General features: G+C 47.8%; 1 protein-coding gene across 1 annotated transcript in view; it reads right to left on the bottom strand.

Annotated features, from left to right (window-relative positions):
* Nucleotides 1–17,268, bottom strand: part of DESI1 (desumoylating isopeptidase 1) — a 32,621-nt gene extending 15,353 nt beyond the window's left edge. The window contains exons 1-3 of the mRNA XM_033929375.1: nucleotides 17,029–17,268; nucleotides 9,823–9,844; nucleotides 9,520–9,589 (exon numbers count right to left, since the gene is read on the bottom strand). Coding sequence (XP_033785266.1) covers nucleotides 9,520–9,589; nucleotides 9,823–9,844; nucleotides 17,029–17,176 — 240 coding nt within the window. The 5' untranslated portion in view covers nucleotides 17,177–17,268. The remainder of the gene's footprint in view (nucleotides 1–9,519; nucleotides 9,590–9,822; nucleotides 9,845–17,028) is intronic.
* Between the last annotated feature and the right edge of the window lie 1,174 nt (nucleotides 17,269–18,442).

Below are 18,442 nucleotides of genomic sequence, written 5' to 3'. Positions count from 1 at the left end.
TCCGCCCGACGGAGGAGTGCGTGGTCCCCAGTTAAGATAAGCCAGCTAAGAAGCCAACCTGGGGAGGCGGGTGGGACGTAAGAATATCTGCCTGCTGTCCCCGGATAACACCTGTTACGGTAAGTAACTGTGCTTTATCCCAGGACAAGCAGGCAGCATATTCTTTACACATGGGTGACCTCCAAGCTAACAGAGGGGGAGGAGGGATGGTTGGCCATTAGGAAAATAAATTTCATAACACAGATTGGCCGAAGTGTCCATCCCGTCTGGAGAAGGCATCCAGACAGTAGTGAGTAGTGAACGTGTGAACTGAGGACCAAGTGGCAGCCTTGCAGATTTCCCCGATGGGCGTGGAACGGAGGAAAGCCACAGAAGCAGCCATAGCTCTGACCCTGTGGGCCGTGACAGCACCTTCCAGTGAGAGACCGGCCCGAGCATAACAGAATGCAATACAGGCAGCAAGCCAGTTGGAAAGCGTCCATTTAGAGACAGGACGGTCCAGACGGTTAGGATCGAAGGTCAGAAAGAGCTGAGGGGACAAGCGGTGAGCCCTGGTACGGTCAAGGTAGTATGCCAGGGCACGCTTACAATCCAGCGTGTGCAACGCCTGTTCCCCAGGATGAGAATGGGGTTTAGGGAAAAAGACAGGCAACACAATGAACTGGTTGAGGTGAAAAGCCGAGACCACCTTGGGAAGGAATTTAGGATGGGTACGCAGAACCACCTTGTCATGGTGAAAAACAGTGAACGGTGGATCGGCGACCAGTGCATGCATCTCACTAACCCTCCTGGCAGAGGTGATGGCAATGAGGAAAAGCGCCTTCCATGTTAGAAGTTTGAGCGAAGTTGTGGCAAGAGGCTCAAAAGGGGGTTTCATGAGGGCTGATAAAACCACATTCAGGTCCCAGACGACAGGAGGAGGCTTCAGAGGTGGTTTGACATTGAAGAGGCCTCTCATGAACCGGGAAACCAGTGGATGAGCCGTGAGAGGTTTTCCGAGGATAGGCTCATGAAACGCAGTGATGGCACTGAGGTGGACTCTGATTGAAGTAGACTTGAGGCCAGCGTCGGACAGAGAGAGCAAATAGTCCAGTACAGTTTCCACCGCTAATGAGGTGGGATCGTGATGATGCAGTAGACACCAAGAGGAGAACCTGGTCCACTTCTGATGGTAACATTGGAGGGTGGCCGGTTTCCTGGAGGCATCCAAAATGCGACGGACAGGCTGAGACAGATTCTCTGGAGAAGTCAGCCCGAGAGAAACCAAGCTGTCAGGTGGAGCGAAGACAGATTGGGATGCAGTAGAGACTGACGTTGCTGCGTAAGTAGAGTAGGAAACACAGGAAGAGGAATGGGCTCCCTGGAGCTGAGCTGAAGCAGGAGGGAGAACCAGTGTTGGCGAGGCCACCGAGGAGCGATGAGAATCATGGTGGCCCTGTCCCTGCGGAGTTTGGCTAACGTCCGCAACATCAGAGGTAGTGGAGGAAAGGCATAGAGGAACCGATCCGTCCAGTCGAGCAGGAATGCATCTGGGGTCAGACGATGAGGAGAGAAGAGTCTGGAACAGAACTGGGGCAGCTGATGGTTGTGAGGCGCTGCAAAGAGGTCCACCTGCGGAGTGCCCCAGCGAGCAAAGATGGAGTGGAGTGTTGAAGGGTCCAGAGTCCACTCGTGAGGTTGAAGGATGCGGCTGAGATTGTCGGCCAGGGAGTTCTGTTCGCCCTGGATATAGACAGCCTTGAGGAAGAGATTGCGGGCCGTGGCCCAGGTCCAGATGCGTAGAGCCTCCTGACAAAGGAGGCGAGATCCGGTGCCGCCTTGCTTGTTTATGTAGTACATGGCGACTTGATTGTCTGTGCACAGGAGAAGAACCTGAGGGCAGAGAAGGTGCTGGAAGGCTTTGAGAGCATAGAACATGGCTCTGAGTTCTAGGAAATTGATGTGATGTTGACGCTCCTGAGGGATCCAGAGTCCCTGGGTGCGTTGATCTCCTAGGTGAGCTCCCCACGCATAGGGGGAGGCATCCGTGGTTATGATCATGGAGTGAGGGGGTAGATGAAAGAGTAGACCCCTGGAAAGATTTGAGGAGTTCAACCACCATTGAAGAGATTGCTGAAGAGACGATGTCACAGAGATGGGATGAGAAAGAAGATCCGTGGTCTGCGACCATTGGTTGGCAAGAGTCCATTGAGGTGTCCTGAGGTGGAGTCGTGCCAGAGGAAGCACATGTACCGTGGAGGCCATGTGGCCCAGGAGGACCATCATCTGTCGGGTAGGAATGGAGTGATGAAGGAGCACCTGACGACAGAGGTGGAGCAGGGTCCGTTGACGATCGGAGGGGAGAAACGCCCTCATTAGTGTGGTGTCGAGAACTGCTCCAATGAACTGAAGTCGCTGTGTAGGAAGCAGATGCGACTTGGGGTAGTTGATCTCGAACCCCAGGAGATGGAGGAGCGAGATGGTGTGATGAGTGGCTTGTAGCACAAGCGGCGACGTAGGAGCTTTCACCAACCAATCGTCCAAGTAGGGGAACACCTGGAGGTTATGAGACCTGAGGAAGGCCGCCACCACAATAAGGCACTTGGTGAACACCTTGGGCGATGAAGCGAGGCCAAAAGGTAGCACTTTGTACTGATAGTGACGGTGCTGTATCTGAAACCGTAGGTAGCGACGTGAAGTCGGATTGATTGGGATGTGAGTGTAGGCCTCTTTGAGGTCCAGGGAACATAGCCAGTTGTGTTGAGAGAGAAGAGGGTACAGCGTGGCAAGGGAGAGCATTCTGAACTTCTCCTTGACCAGACACTTGTTGAGGTCCCTGAGATCGAGGATGGGACGAAGGTCTCCTGTCTTCTTGGGAACCAGGAAGTAGCGGGAGTAGAATCCCTGACCCCATTGGGCCGGAGGCACCTCTTCGATGGCATTGAGAAGAAGGAGGGATTGGACCTCCCTCAGGAGGAGGGGGGTTTGGGGGGAGTAAGAAGCAGACTCTACGGGAGGATTGTTTGGTGGAAGAGTCTGGAAGTTGAGAGAGTAGCCGTGGCGGATGATGTTGAGGACCCATTGGTCTGATGTGATGACCTCCCAACGGCTGAGGAAGATTTGTAGACGTCCTCCGACTGGTTGAGGAAGAGGCAACGAGGGAGGAAGACTGGCTATGCCCTGGAGAGAGGAGTCAAAAGGGCTGAGAGGGTTTCGAAGGAGGGAGAGGCTTGGCAGGTTGACTAGACTGAGAACGAGCCTGAGTGTGTTGATGTTGTTGACGGGGCCGCCGAGGTTGCTGTGAAGGTGGATTGAGGGGTCTGGCAGAGAACCTGTGCTGATACGAGGACTGTGGTCTGTAAGGGCGAGTAGGTGGGGCCTTTTTCTTAGGTTTAACAAGGGTGTCCCATCTGGTCTCATGGGCCGAGAGCTTCTGGGTGGTTGAGTCTAGGGACTCCCCAAAAAGTTCATCCCCAAGACAGGGAGCGTTGGCTAGGCGGTCTTGGTGGTTGATGTCCAAATCAGATACCCTCAACCAAGCCAGGCGGCGCATGGCAACGGACATGGCAGATGCACGGGAGGTGAGCTCAAAGGAATCATAAATAGAGCGCACCATAAATTTCCGCAGTTGAAGAAGGCTGGAAATTTGCTGCTGGAAGACCGGAACTTTGCGTTCCAGAATGTATTTTTGAAGGGCGGACAGTTGTTGTACCAGATGTTTCATGTAAAATGAGAAATGAAATGTGTAATTGTTCGCCCTGTTGGCCAGCATTGAGTTTTGATAAAGGCGCTTGCCAAACTTGTCCATCGTCTTGCCTTCTCTGCCAGGAGGGGTGGAGGCATAAACACTGGAGCCCTGAGTTTTCTTCAAGGTAGACTCAATCAGGAGAGACTCATGGGGCAGCTGAGGTTTGTCAAAACCCGGGATCGGGATGACCCTGTAAAGGCTATCCAGCTTACGGGGGGCCCCGGGGACGGTGAGTGGGTTCTCCCAGTTCTTATAAAAAGTTTCCCGCAGTATGTCATGTACGGGTAACTTGAGAAACTCCTTGGGAGGCTGTTCAAAATCCAAGGCCTCCAGAAAGGCCTGGGATTTTTTGGAGTCAGACTCTAGAGGGATAGAGAGAGCCGCTGACATCTCCCTGAGGAACCTTGAGAAGGAGGATTGCTCAGGCTTAGAAGTGGTATCGGGCACTGAGGGCTCCTCGTCCGATGACGATGCGTCCTCCTTGGTACCGGGAGGGGAGTCTTCCCATAAGTCCGGGTCCCTGACATCAGTGTGCGCATGTCGAGATATCGGGGTGGAAGGCTCAGTATGGTGGGTCTTAGACAGAGACTTGCCAGAGCGCACCGAGACATTACCGGGAGAGGAAGATCGGTGCTGGTCTCGGTCCCGGGAAGAACAGTGCCGGTCTCGGTCCGGGGAGGACCGGTGCCCCGCCTGGTACCGAGGAGGATCAGCATCAGCGTGGGTATGACCTACGGGGTGGGCAGGAAGGTGTTCAGCTGAGAGAATCGGCATGGAAGAGTTAAGGGGCACCGATGGGGTGGATACCGGTTGGACGGCACAAGGCTCGGGCCGGTCTGGTACCGAAAGGAGCGGTGCCAGGAGGGTCGGTAACAGGTGCTGGAGTTGTTGCTGCAGCTGTTCCTGTAATTTGTCTTGGAGGATGGTCGCGATGCAGTCATCCAGGGGTTGCACCGGAACCGCTTTTTTCTGCTTCGGTTCCTTAGGTGCCGCTCCACGCCCCGGCGATGAGGAGGCCGATGACGAGGCACTCACCGAGATCGGGGCGGAGCATTTCCGGGGTCGGCGTGAAGCCGGTAGGGCCGGTGTCGCCACTGTGGCCGGAGGGCGCTCAAGGGAGGTGGAAGGCTTCTTAGCCGGCTTACCTGGCGCCAGCGACGCCAATGAAGGATCGGGCGTCGTCGAAGTGGTGGGTGCCAATTTTGGCGGTACCGTAGTCGACGGAATCGGCTCCATAGCAGATGCGGTGCCGAAGAGGATGTTCTGCTGGATTTGTCGATTCTTCAGAGTACGTTTTTTAAGAGTGGCACAGCGGGTGCAGGAGTCCGCCCGATGCTCAGGACCCAAACACTGTAGGCACCAATTGTGTGGGTCAGTGAGGGAGATCGGGCGTGCACACCGCTGGCACTTCTTAAAACCCGGCTGCGGGGGCATGAATGGAAACACGGCCTCCGCAAAATCAAACCCGGAGGCCTGTATGGTGACAACAGGCCCCGCCGGGGCTGGATCGAAAACAAAGTACAAAAAGCAATGAAATAAGAAAAAACCCGAAGGGCAAAGGAGAAAAAAATAAGAGAAAATCGCGAGCGGGAAGGCAAAAAGTTGGATTCAACGATCGTTGAAATACATGCGTCTTCTTCGCTCCGCGGAAACGAAGAAACTGGGGACCACGCACTCCTCCGTTGGGCGGGAAGGCACTCGCGCATGCGCGGTGCGGCCAACTAGAACTTTCTAGTTAAAAAGGTCCGTACCGGGGCTCCGTTGGTGACGTCACCCATGCGTAAAGAATATGCTGCCTGCTTGTCCTGGGATAATGGTTGTTATCTAGATAGGCAGAATAAAAATATTTTTAAATAGAATTAAATTAAATACCTAAATGGATATGGAGGTGTTGCTTAACGTGATGATTTGGATGTGGAAAAATATGCACAATTTCTTGTTGATAAAATGGGTGGAGGTCCGAGACACTTATTGCCTGAAAGAATGCCCACTGGGGTGGTGGAAGAGAAAGGGGTACTATGGTTAGAATTTGATGAGGTAGCCGAGTTGGAGGTAGGGAAAGCTGTCTGTGGATGTACTCCAATCCAGGCAATTCAGGATCCCTGTTCATCAGCTGTCATCAGACAGATGGTAGAGAAGATTAGCCCATCAATTACAAAGATAGTAAATAAATCCTTACGAGAGAGTTTTTTTCCAACGAGCTGTAAACAATCTACGGTGAGACCAGTTTTGAAGCGGAAAGGGATAGATATGAAAACTATGAAGCATTTCAGACCAATTTCTATAGTACCATTTTTGGCTAAAATTATGGAAAAAATTGTGCTGTCACAAATTCTGTACAGAAGGTTAATTGCCTGAATTGCAATCAGTTTGGCTTTCGTAAAGCATACAGTGTTGAGTTACTGTTGATATCTTTATTGGACACCTTACGGTTGGGGATAGATCAATGTGTGACATATTGTTTGATATCGTTAGATGTATCCAGAGCTTTTGACTGCGTGGATCATCACAGATTATTACTGAGACTTGAAAATCTGGGTATGAATGGTACAGTGTTAAAGTGGTTTTCTACCTATTTGATAGGTTGTTCCTTTCAGGTAAGGAATGGATGCAAGGTATTAGGGGCTGGATTTACTAAGCCCACCGATCAACTTTCGACCACTTAGCAACCCCTTTACGACCTGATTTCCCTCTGACCCAATTCACTAACCTCTGTCCCAATCGTCCTCCGATCCGCGCATGCAAATGAGGGGGAACGGCATTCAAATGCAGGCAGGAAGCGATTTACTAAAATAAAAAAGCAACACCGACTGGGCTGGCCGATCCAAAAATAAGCGACTGCTGAAGAGCAGTTGTTGAGGTCCTTTCTGACTGTCCTGCCATCCAGCTCTCTGCCCTGCTTTTCTGCTCTTAGCCCCGATCTCCTGCCTGCCCCGAATCACTTCTTCTCTCCTGCCTGCCCCAACTCGCCTCTTCTCTCCTGCCGCCCCAACTCTCCTGCCCTTCCCCCGCACTACGAGCTCTTAAGCATGCGCAAACCATCTACAGATGGCCTGCGCATGCGTCTGGATCACTAGAGAGCGATCCCGACAGTCAGATGGGGGCATGATTCTGATTGCCCTCATTTGCATGAGGGTGATTCGTGAATCAGCCCCCTGGATATGGATTGGGTCCCTCATGGATCGGATCCGTGCCCTTTTGAATCTAGCTCTAGGTGAATATGTTGTAAGGAGTGGAGTTCCTCGGGGATTAGCGCTATCGGCGCTATTATTTAATATCCATATGGCCCCTATAGGTGAATTGTTTCAATCTTTGAAGGTCGATTATTGGCTATATGTGGACAACATAAGAACATAAGAACTGCCATCTCCGGGTCAGACCTACGGTCCATCAAGTCCGGCGATCTGCACACGCGGAGGCCCTGCCAGGTGTACACCTGTCGTAATTTATAGTCCACCATATCCTTATATGCCTCTCTTAAGGAGATATGCATCTAGTTTGCTCTTGAAGCCTAGGACGGTCGATTCCGCAATAATCTCATTATATCCTTTTTCCCAGTACAAGTATGGGGAAATGAATTGGAAAAGATTTTGAATAATTACATGACACACATTGTTGAATGGATGTGAGAGCAAGGTTTGGAACTGAATGTTGATAAGACAGAATTGATGCTTGTGGGGAAGGCAGACCAAGATAGGTGGCCAAAGATAATGGATGAAGCCCTTCCAGTAAGCGAGTCAATGACAATCTTAGGAGTTAGACTTGATTCAGGTCTTACAATGAAGTGTCGAGTGGCTAAGACGGTACAGATATGTTTTACGCAAATACATTTACTGTACTGGGTGAAACAGATATTGACACCTTTTGATTTCCGTACTGTAGTACAGGCAATGGTCTTATCAAGACTTGACTACTGCAATGCCCTATATCTTGGAGTGATTAAGACAAGCTATAGGAGCTTCTAAACCTGATCACATTACACCTTATCTTCGACAATTGCGCTGGCTGCTGGTGACATTTAGAATGCAATACAAAATTGTGATGATTTGTCATAAATTTTTGTACAGTACAATACCAGAGTATTTCAAGGAAAGGATGACTGTTTACTACCCTAAAAGATCTTTGCGCTCTGAAAATTCAGCTTTGTTGAGGGGCAATGTTAATCCGAAATATGTAGAAACTTGTGTAATGACTTTTTGATGTGCTGGGGTAAAGTTATGGAATTTGCTGGTAAGACAGTTAAGGAAATGTGCCGACAGAGGAACTTTCAGAAAATTCTTAAAAACACAATTGTTCGTAACTGCTTTTTTACAGAGTCTGACTCACCTTGATTGAAAATGTATTGCAAATTTAAATCCTGATGTTTGTTTGTCTTTTTGTATTGTTTTAAGCATTATGTATGTTTGATCTTATGTAAACTGCCTAGGGCTAGACGGCATAGAAATTTTTAAAATAAATAAATAAAAACTCTGCCCCAAGCCCCGACGCTTTCATTTCTTGTTAGTTTTCAATCTTTTTATGCCTTCTCTCTTGCAATTCCCCAAGTATGTCACAACCATCACATACTCATGTGATGCTCAGTGGTCACATCAATAATGACATCACAGCTGACCTTATACACAATGTTAGTTAGATCATGAAGGGTGTGATGTCATCTGCAAGCCCAGGAGAAAAAATAGCAAATGGGGAGTCTCTTAACGAATTAAGTCAACATTTACAAATGAAGTCTACAGTATCCAGTTCTGGTTTTATGCCATGAATTGCTTGGATTCGCATTTCGGTGTATGTAACAGGAGGATATAAACCATATCTGTACCACCTATAAAACAGAGCCAGCTGCTCTAAAAGTGAGAAACACCAGTACACTTCCAATATGAGCTTTCAGTTTGAACTAGTAGATGGAACGCTCTTCCGGAGGCTGTTATAGGGGAAAACACCCTCCAGGGATTCAAGACAGGTACGCAGGTATGGCTAGACTCAGTTAGGGCACTCGTCTTTGACCTAAGGCAGCGGTCTCAAACTCAAACCCTTTGCAAGGCCACATTTTGGATTTGTAAGTACTTGGAGGGCCACAGAAAAAAATAGTTAATGTCTTATTAAAGAAATGACAACTTTGCATGATCCAAAATGTTATCTGAAATTAGTTTATAGATCTTTCCTTAATTGCTTCTGATAATTTCAGCTATACACAGCAGAAAGCAGTGCAACATGCAGAAAGTGAAAAACTATCAAAGTATCAACTGCAAGAGACAAGATTTTGGACCAATTATTTTGAGGCCCTCGGTATTATAAAGGATGATTGATTCTTTATGGAAAACTTGTGACTTAAATGTCCTCCGGCACCGGACACACGCACAAGCTGCACTGCCTCCAGTGGTTACCTTACGTTCCGGAACGTTGCCCGCCTCACTGCTGTAACCTCACGCAAGCGCTTTCCTGCGTTTGCAACTGATTGGGAGGTGGAGTGGAGAGGACAATCGCGTACAGACGCAGGAAAGCGCTTGCGTGAGGTTACAGCAGTGAGGCGGGTAATGTTCCAGGACACAACCGCCGGACACTTGAGGCACAGGTTTTCCATAAAGAGTCATTCTTTATAATACCGAGGGCCTCAAAATAATACCTGGCGGGCCGCATGTGGCCCCCGGGCAGCGAGTTTGAGACCACTGACCTAAGGGGTTGCCATGGAGCGGACTGTTGGGCATGATGGACCTCTGGTTTGAACCAGCAGCGGCAATTCTTATGTTCTTATGCAGAAACATCATACTCTGGGGGGGGGGGGTGAAATCACTCACTGGTGGGCAGCTGGAGATACCTGCGCTGCCATAGAAGAATTCATCCTCGTGCACGATGATGGCAGTGTGCCTGGTGGGGAGAGAGAACAGCTGCAATTAAATGTTAAAATACAAAAGCAGCTTTTTCATAAGAATGCAAGGCAACAAGATATTGCTAAAGCAACCGCAGTATTAGTACACAATCACATCACTCACACCTGCTTCACAGTATAATTCTAGCTAAGGTACACAAGAAGGCCTGACAGAGGAGGCTTGAATGAGACACACTCAAACCCATGCAAGAAACGCCATCCAACTGCTTACCAGATGCCTTCCAGCTGTTTCCCTGTAAAGAGAAAAGACAAGGAGAGGGAGAATAAGCTTTACCGACTTTTTATCGCTTACCTGTCTATACCGTTGCTCAATGGTGAAACTACACAGAGCAGGCTCCTCTAAAAGTTACAGCCCAGTGCTCGGAAAATCAGGGGCACTGTCGGGTTTTAATCCCGGCTCTGCGCCTGAACCCCCATGAATTTGTGCCTGGGTCAAACCCTTCTATCACAAAGGCATAACCACGGGTGAGCTGTGACCCCCTCAGATTCTGTCAGGCTTAGATGGTCAGCGGTAATGGCTCACGCCAGGAGCAGAACGAGGCAGTTAATCTTAAGCCTCACCAAAAGATTAGTTCTGTCTGTCTATGTCACTAATCATTAATGGAATAATAACAGTGTGCCAAAGGTTCTAGAATTGAAACCCAGGACATCCCAAATCCTCGTCTTACACTTTCACTACTATACCAGTTTCTGCTATGACAGGAGACAGGGCAAGGTATTGAGTGGCACATAAAGCATGCAGACAGTGGCGTAGAAAGGGGGGGGGGGCAGTCTGCCCCAGGCACCATCTTGGTGAGGGCGCAGGCACCTATCCTGTTCTCCGCCCTCCCTGCTCCTTACCCACATGTGCGCACCTCTTCTCTTCCCCCTTCCGTACCTCTGTAATGTGTAGGCTCTTCCTCTGATGTCACTTCCTGGACTTCTGCCTAGGAAGTGACATCAGAGGAAGAGCTGGCGTGACAGCAGCTTGGGAGCAGCTGCTTGCGCCAGGAACATTACAGAGGTACGGGAGAAGAAGCAGGTGAAGGTGGGGGGGCAGAGAAGAGGGCAGGGAGAGGCACCACCACCCTGGCACCTCTTTCCCTCGCCACGCCACTGCGGGCAGATGCACTGCTAAAAAAAGGTGGCAAAAAACAGAAAAGTAGTTTAATAGGGTAAGCAAGCTCTATGAGAGTGATTTTCAACAAGTCCTCAGGATACACATAGCCAGTTGGGTTCTCAGAATACCTACAATGAATAAGTTTGCATGCACTCTTTTCACTGTATGCAAAACTCTTTCATGCATATTAACTGTGGATATCCTGAAAACTTGACTGGTTGGGTGTGTTCCAAGAACTGGCTTGAGAACCCCTGCAAGACTGATGAGAGGGGGAAGTCAGGGTTCAAATCCAGTTTTTCATCTTTCCTGCTGATGCTCTGAATCAGCTTGGCTAACTTACTTCACCCTCATTGCCTCAGTACATCAGCAGATTATATCCTCCCTTGGTTAGGATCCGACTTATGTACCTCACTTTTAAGCAGGGCAGGATTAATTCTTCGAGGGCCCCTAGGTACACAAGTACACTAGGCCCACTAGCCCTGCCCCGCCCCCATTTATTTACCTGTTTTCTTATTTACTTCTTTATTTCCACTTGTATTTCTTTTTTTTCTTTTATTATAAAATTCAAAACAAACAACAAAGATGACCATACCAGTGCCAGTGTACAGTTTTAGTTCTATGCAAGCCCCAAACATCTCTGAACAAAACCCCCCTTCCTTCCCTTCCCACCTACTTGCCCAGGATTTTAACTCTAAACCCTTTCCATAAGTGTTCAAATGCATTGTAAAGCAGTAATACTATCCGAAACATAAGTCTATATTAATAACCAAGTTTGCAACTCCTCAACTGCCTCACTCTATGTCGTCCAACTGAAACCCATATGTATGTATAAACAACCAAATCTGTAACTCCTCTAGTACGTTCCACTCCATGCATGTTAATTTTAACAAAACAACAAGGCAAGCGATCCACCAAAGAATCCAATGTGGAACAAAAGAAGATCAGCAGCCAATAAGGAGATTCAAATCAGGTTTATTCAAGGTGCTCCCAGGAACCATGCCTGATGCATTTCCCCAAACAAGGCTGGCCAATGCTAACAGAAAACCATGTCTTTCATACACACAGGACACAGAACCACCCTCACTCAGTATGGAATAAGTAATCACAAACTAAACACCCCCCCCCCTTTTTTTTACAAAAGCACAGAAGAGATTTATACAGGCTGAATGTTCAGCACTGTTCTGATGATCATAGGAATTCTGTGACCATCGGAGCAGTGCAGAGCATTCAGCATGCTGGCTTGTGTTACAAACTGAAGGAACAGTACACTTCTCCCTCCGTATTCACGGTTTCAGCAATCGTGGTTTCAATTATTCACGGTTTTTAGCTTGCTGGCTCCTCCCCTCAAATTACATCAGCTTGCATAGAGAAATTGCTGATTCCAAGCGTTTAGAGAGAAAATCGCCGATTCCCTGCACTTTCTTTTCCGTGTTTTACCTCTCCTTCAGGAACAGGCCAGGTCTCCCACCAAGTTATTTGTGGTTTCACCATATTCACAATGGTTTTTAATAGAAAACAGCGAATAATATATGAAAAAGTTATTTGCAGTTTTTCTGTATTTGCAGTTCTGATAATCCCCTATCACAGCGAATACAGAGGGAGAAGTGTACAGTTTAAGGGGTGAAGAAACAGTGGTGCATATCCCCCCTACGGAACAAAATAGAAAGATAGCAGATGTAAATTTGAAAAAAGAGAAATAACAAATCACTTTAAAAATTAACAAATAAAAATAAAACAAAAAATGGAAAACAAAAAACCCCAAAACTGTTGGAAATGTCCAGTTAGCTCTTTTGTAATCCGCCTTGAACTGCAAGGTATAGGCAGAATAGAAGTCCCTAATGTAATGTAATGTAAAATAATACCATTTTATTGGACTAATACATTTTTTAATTAGCTTTCAGAGGTCAAACCCTCTTCCACTAGGTCAGTAAAGTATACTGTTACAGTATCCTGCCCTGACCTGAAGAAGGAGAATTTGGTCTCTGAAAGTTAGTAAAAAAATGTATTAAAATTAATCCAATAAAAGGATCACCATTTCTATTTCTAACCATTTATCAAAACAGCTACAATACTACTTTATCCTAAAGCAATAAAATAAAATAAAAATTTCTACCTGTCATGTGGTTTCTGCTTTCTTCATCTTCTTGTCATTCTCTTCTTTCCATCCATCCACTGTCTACCTCTTCCAGAAACTGTCTGTCTCCTGCTGCCATTGCTCCTCCTGCCCCCTCCTTTGGTCTGACATCCTTCTTCTGTTCCCCTCTTAGTCTGGCATCTCTTTCCTTCCCTCCCCCCTGTTCTTTTTAGCATCTCTCTATTCTCATTTCCTCCACTCAGATCTGATATCTCTGTCTCCTTCCCCATTCTCTGGCGTCTCTCTCTCTTCCCTTTCCTTCTCTGGTCTTTCTTCTCTATTTTCTCCCTCCGTCTAAATTAAATTCTTTCTTACTATCCAGTCCTCAGTTTCCCTCTTTTCACTGTATCTACTCACAGATTGCCACAATTTTCCTTCACCCCTCCACTATCTCACTAACTCTATCTTCTTCCCCCAATCCAGCATATGCACCCCATCCAGCATGTGGGAAAGCAGCAGCAGTGGTGAGGAGGTGCAGGCCCCTCACTTCCTCACCGCTGTTGCTGCTTTACCATATGCGCCTGAAGCTGACGGCACAAGTTCTCCCCACTTCCATCATCTGCCCCTTCCTTCTCTCTCCACCCCAGGCAATTCCGTCACATTATCTTGCCCCCTTTCCCCCAATCGGCATGTGAAAAAGCAGCAGCAGTGGTGAGGAGGTGCAGGCCCCTCACTGCTGCTTTCCCATATGCGCCTGACACTGACAGTACAAGTTCTCCCCACTTCCATCATCTTCCCCCTTCTCTCTCTCTTCTCCCCACTTCCATCCACTGCTCCCTTTTCTCTCTCTCCTCCCCACTTCCATCCTCTGCCCCCTTCTCTCTCTTAACCCCACTTCCATCATCTGCTCCTTCTCTCTCTCTTCGCCCCACTTCCATCATCTGCTACTTCTCTCTCTTCTCTCCACTTCCATCATCTGCTACTTCTCTTTCTCTCTTTGCCCCACTTTCATCCTCTGCTACTTCTCTCTCTTCTCCCCACTTCCATCCTCTGCCACTTCTCTATCTTCTCCCCACTTCCATCCTCTGCCCCTTCTCTCTCTTCTCCCCACTTCCATCCTCTGCCACTTCTCTATCTTCTCCCCACTTCCATCCTCTGCCCCTTCTCTCTCTCTCTTCTCCCCACTTCCATCCTCTGCCCCCTTCTCTCTCTTAACCCCACTTCCATCATCTGCCCCTTCTCTCTCTCTTTGCCCCACTTCCATCATCTGCTACTTCTCTCTCTCCCCTCTCCACTTTCATCATCTGCTACTTCTCTCTCTCCCCTCTCCACTTCCATCATCTGCTACTTCTCTTTCTTTCTTTGCCCCATTTCCATCATCTGCCCCTTCTCTCTCTCTCTTTCTTCTCCCCACTTCCATCAGCTGCTACTTCTCTCTCTCTCTATTCTCCCCACTTCTATCAGCTGCTACTTCTCTCTCTCTCTATTCTCCCCACTTCCATCATCTGTCCCTTCTCTCTCTCTCTTCTCCCACTTCCATCATCTGCCCCTTCTCTCTCTCTTCTCCCCACTTCCATCATCTGCCCCCTCTCTCTCTCTTTCTCCCCACTTCCATCATCTGCCCCTTCTCTCTCTTTTTCTCCCCACTTCCATCATCTGCCCCTTCTCTCTCTCTTTCTTCTCCCCACTTCCATCAGCTGCTACTTCTCTCTCTCTCTCTCTCTATTCTCCCCACTTCCATCCTCTGCCCCTTCTCTCTCTCTCTTTCTCCCCACTTCCATCCTCTGCCCCTTCTCTCTCTCTCTTTCTCCTCACTTCCATCATCTGCCCCCTTCTCTCTCTTCTCCCCACTTCCATCATCTGCCCCTTCTCTCTCTTTTTCTCCCCACTTCCATCATCTGCCCCCTTCTCTCTCTTCTCCCCACTTCCATCATCTGCACCTTCTCTCTCTCTCTTTCTCCCTACTTCCATCATCTGCCCCTTCTCCCGCTCTTCTCCCCACTTCCATCATCTGCCCCTTCTCTCTCTCTTCTCCCAACTTCCATCATCTGCCCCTTCTCTCTCTCTTCTCCCAACTTCCATCTCTCCCTTCAGTTCTCCACCGTCTCTCTCTCCCGGCTCCACCCCAGGCCCAACTCCCTCCCTTCCCCTCACCTTCACACGGGTCAGTCATCACTCACCTTCTTTCTGATTTTTTTTTCACACGGTGACAGGTCCCGGCATTGACGTAATATCGGCAGGCAAGTAAGATCGCAAACGCGCCCCCCCACACACACATCGGCGGCAACCATCCGTTCTGTTGCAAGTGGAGTTGCTGCTCGCCAAAGCTGTCCTCTGATGCGATCCGCCCAGGCAGAAACAGGAAGCTGCGTCAGAGGGTAGCTTTTGGATGAGTACCACTTGCAAAAGAACAGTTGATGCCGGGAGGGGGGGGGGTGCTGATGCAATGCCGATCTTTCCCAGGGGCCTGTCGCTGTTTGAAAAAAAAAAAAAAAAAAAAAAAAGCTGAGTCGTCTGTTACTTGTTGTTTCTTCAGCAGGCCCCCCTGACAACTTTGATCCCTAGGCATATGCCTACTTGCCCTACCTGCTAATCCAACTCTGCTTTTAAGCTTGGATTTGGAAAGGCAAGTCATTATTTTATTTGTATTTTTATTTTAAAAAATACCTTATATACTGGCTTATACCTAAGCAGATTACAAAAAAAATAAATAAATATAATCATAAGATAAACACACCAAAAAAGTATAAAACACAATAAAACAAAACAATATACAGATAACATTTCCATTAATCACTTCATTCCTTCAGTCACTGCTTCTTAATTACTTAAAAAGCTTCTGTAAAAAGATGTTTTTAATAGTTTTTTAAAACTCTGAAAGTTATTCATCCTCAATTATCCAACCAGATTATTCCAAAGCTTCACCCCTGCCCTGCCACTGACATAGCCATAGCTCTGGTACTATACCTCACATGATGTAAAATTACATCTTTAAAAACCAGACCTTAAAAAGAAAAAAAAAATTTCTTGGGGAGACAGAATTCAGAAGTTTAAGATAGTGGGTAAGCCAATATCATACAAGCTCAAAACACCCCCATTTTAGTGAATTATTCTTCGCAGTGGTTAGATTTTAGGTTACTCTGTAATTGCTTTACAGTATATAGAACATAAGAACATAAGCAGTCACTTGGTTCTGTGAAAGAGCCTCTCTGGCATGGAAAAGAGATACGAATTTGGGGAATTAACCATTTCTTTATTCCCCACCAGCTGCTGCTATTTTTCATAACCATACGACCAATAAAACAGATTTTATTGCTTTGATAGCTTTTGGGCTTATAAGCGGTATATAAATATTAATAATATTGCTTGCTATCAATAATAATAAAGCATGACCATGGCTGTTGTCCTTAAAAAACCCATCGAAAGCAGTAATCAAAAATGACATAATGCTGAGGTTTCCGTACTCTCAAGTCCTTTCTATCAAGCGTGGGTTTTCCCTTCGGACACGAAGTTGAGCTTGACAGCAGGAAGCTGCAACCTCATTCCTTTTCCGAGTCGCTCGCCAGCTTTCACTTTACAAACCTGCTAACTCATAGCTACATGAACTCCCCCGATCGTAAACAAATATAACCCCGGCCAGGGACAGAAGCAAAACAAAACACAGGGCTCAAAACCCGAAATCCTCTCCCTGCCGGCCCAATCCCTGAATCAGATCGGTTTTCACCTGCACCGTCTGTCACAGCAAGACTCCAAAGCTAGGCGGCTCTGCATCCTCACCCCCCCCCCCTCCCCACTGCACCGTCTGCGCCTTTTGAAGCATTGCAGCTCATTTAACCTCCACTCCATTTGCTGTACAATCGCAGCACCCTACCTGCCTAGTACAAGACGCATGATGATTATTACCACGCTCAAGCCACATGTTTTGTTCCTTTTTTATTATTTCAAACGGTTTAGAGCAGGCCAGACAGCAAAACAAATAAACTACAGTACTTAACCCAACTGATGCCGGGCTGCTTGCATACAGCGCAAAGGTGAGCGCTGCTTGCATACAGCACAAAGGTGAGCGCTTCCCACTGGTCGGTGCTCATAACACTTGGCCGCATGAATTAATCCCCCCTCCCCCTCCCACCGATTGCCATTACTAGCAGCAGCATCACTGCCGCAGGGGCGGACAGGAAGCACCGAAGGGTACTGGCAGGATGTAGTTGCTGCTACTGCTGCCGGCGCCGAAGAACTCCTCTTACCCAGCATGACGGGGCTGAGCCTGCGGGCCATACCCCGAGACAAGTCGTACACGTACAGCTTCACCGAATGCGCGCCGGGCTGAAAGACGGGGGGCGGGCACCGCGGATCCGGCTGCTGTGAGCTCCGTGGTGCCGGCGGCGGATCCATTGCTAGAGAGAGGGGGGAGGCAAGAGTGACGGCCGAACGCACGGTCTTGACAGCGGCACAACGCCGGCTCTAGCCACGCCCACCTCACCGGGGCAACCAGGCGCGCAGCAAACCCCGCCCCTCACTCTATTGGCCACCGCACTTCACGGGGTGTAACTTAGCCCAGCATGCTCCGCCCCTTCCCCGTTCAGGTCACGCCCCTTAGCCATTTCTGTTTTGTTGCTACTCGCTCCTGGGTGGTGGCACGGAAGAAAGAATGGAGGATAGTGACGTAGTTAGTGCAATGTTCTGACCACTCACGTAAAGCGGGCTCGATTCCGACTGTACTAGCTCTCTGTGACGCTCAGCAAGTCACCTGAACTTCCATTGACCCAAGAATATATGAGTATGTAATCGCTTTCATTATAACCACAGAAAGGTGGGATATCAAAGCCAACACGTTTGCCTCTTTTGGAACGTCACAATTATGCACTTACATAGTTGAGAATGAAATCGGGTCATGGCATGTTAAGCAGTGCATCAAGGGAAACATGGTGTTCAGCAATCAGTTCAAGTAGGGCCATTTGAGACCAGGCATGGATTTCTGACAATTTTATCCTCAAGCATTATGGGAGCTGCAGCAGTGATTTCAATGTGACCGAGATGTATCTCTAGGTGCACACAAGTATTCTTTAAGTCCAGAGAACATAACCGATCTCTTCTTTAGGATGTAGTTATACCAGGCTATAATTTGTTCAGGAAAGACAGGGTAGGAAGAAAAGAAAGGGCAGTAGAGATATGTTAAAGATCAAGCCACACAATTGCAGGATCTGCAGGGCAATGAAGCACTGTGGATCCATTTAGAAAGAGGGAATGGTAAATATATTTACATTGCTGTATACAGGCCTCCTTCACAGACAGAAGAAGTGGACAGAAATTTAAGAGTAGACATTCAGAATATATATAAAAAAAGGAAAGTTTTACTAATAGGTGATTTTTAACATGCCGAATGTTGATGTTACAGTGGGTGATCATCTGGCATTTAGTGATCACTGCATGGTACGATTTAATATTAAGATGGGTATAGAGAGGACTCATTCAAAAGTAAAGGTTCTAGACTAACTTTGTTCAGATGGGGGATTACGTCAAGGAATAGTTGTCTGGATGGGAACATGTGGAAGAAGTAGAAATGCAGTGGGCAAAACTGAAAGGAGTTAATGTGAGGACGACAAATCTTTTTGTGAGGCAAGTGAGTAAAAGTAAGGAAAAGAAGGCTGCTTTGGTTCT

The sequence above is a fragment of the Geotrypetes seraphini genome, chromosome 2 (genome assembly GCF_902459505.1).
Source record: "Geotrypetes seraphini chromosome 2, aGeoSer1.1, whole genome shotgun sequence".
NCBI lineage: Eukaryota > Metazoa > Chordata > Amphibia > Gymnophiona > Dermophiidae > Geotrypetes > Geotrypetes seraphini.
The sequence above is the reverse complement of the archived record's forward strand: the minus strand, read 5'-3'. Positions and strand labels throughout refer to the sequence as shown.